Source organism: Apaloderma vittatum, unplaced genomic scaffold, assembly GCF_000703405.1.
Source record: "Apaloderma vittatum isolate BGI_N311 unplaced genomic scaffold, ASM70340v1 scaffold42686, whole genome shotgun sequence".
NCBI classification, from domain to species: domain Eukaryota; kingdom Metazoa; phylum Chordata; class Aves; order Trogoniformes; family Trogonidae; genus Apaloderma; species Apaloderma vittatum.
The window spans coordinates 530-773 of NW_009723019.1; the positions used below are offsets into that span (position 1 = coordinate 530).

The window sequence follows — 244 nt, forward strand, 5'->3', positions numbered from 1 at the left end:
GGACACAGCGACCGCCACAGGGACAGGGCCACCCCAGAGCGCTACCTTGCTCATCCTTCTCGGACCTCTCGAAGAGGGCGAACTTGCGGGGGTTGTCGACAACGGTGAACTTGCGGAGGAGGGCGTCGATGACCTCGCTGGCGCGGGTGTGTGAGAGGATGTGCAGGTGCTTGACGGTTCCCTTGGGCAGGTAGAAGGATGTGCGACGCTTCACTCCCTGGGCGCGAGGCCCCTGCCGCCCCGC

The 244-nt window shown here is 66.0% G+C and overlaps 1 protein-coding gene across 1 annotated transcript in view; it reads right to left on the bottom strand.

Moving 5' to 3' along the window:
* Window positions 1–45: 45 nt before the first annotated feature.
* The window catches only part of LOC104275878 (ras association domain-containing protein 1-like), a gene marked incomplete at both ends in the record, with an annotated part of 475 nt that continues 276 nt past the window's right edge, over window positions 46–244 (bottom strand). The window contains 1 exon segment of the mRNA XM_009871953.1: window positions 46–243. Coding sequence (XP_009870255.1) covers window positions 46–243 — 198 coding nt within the window.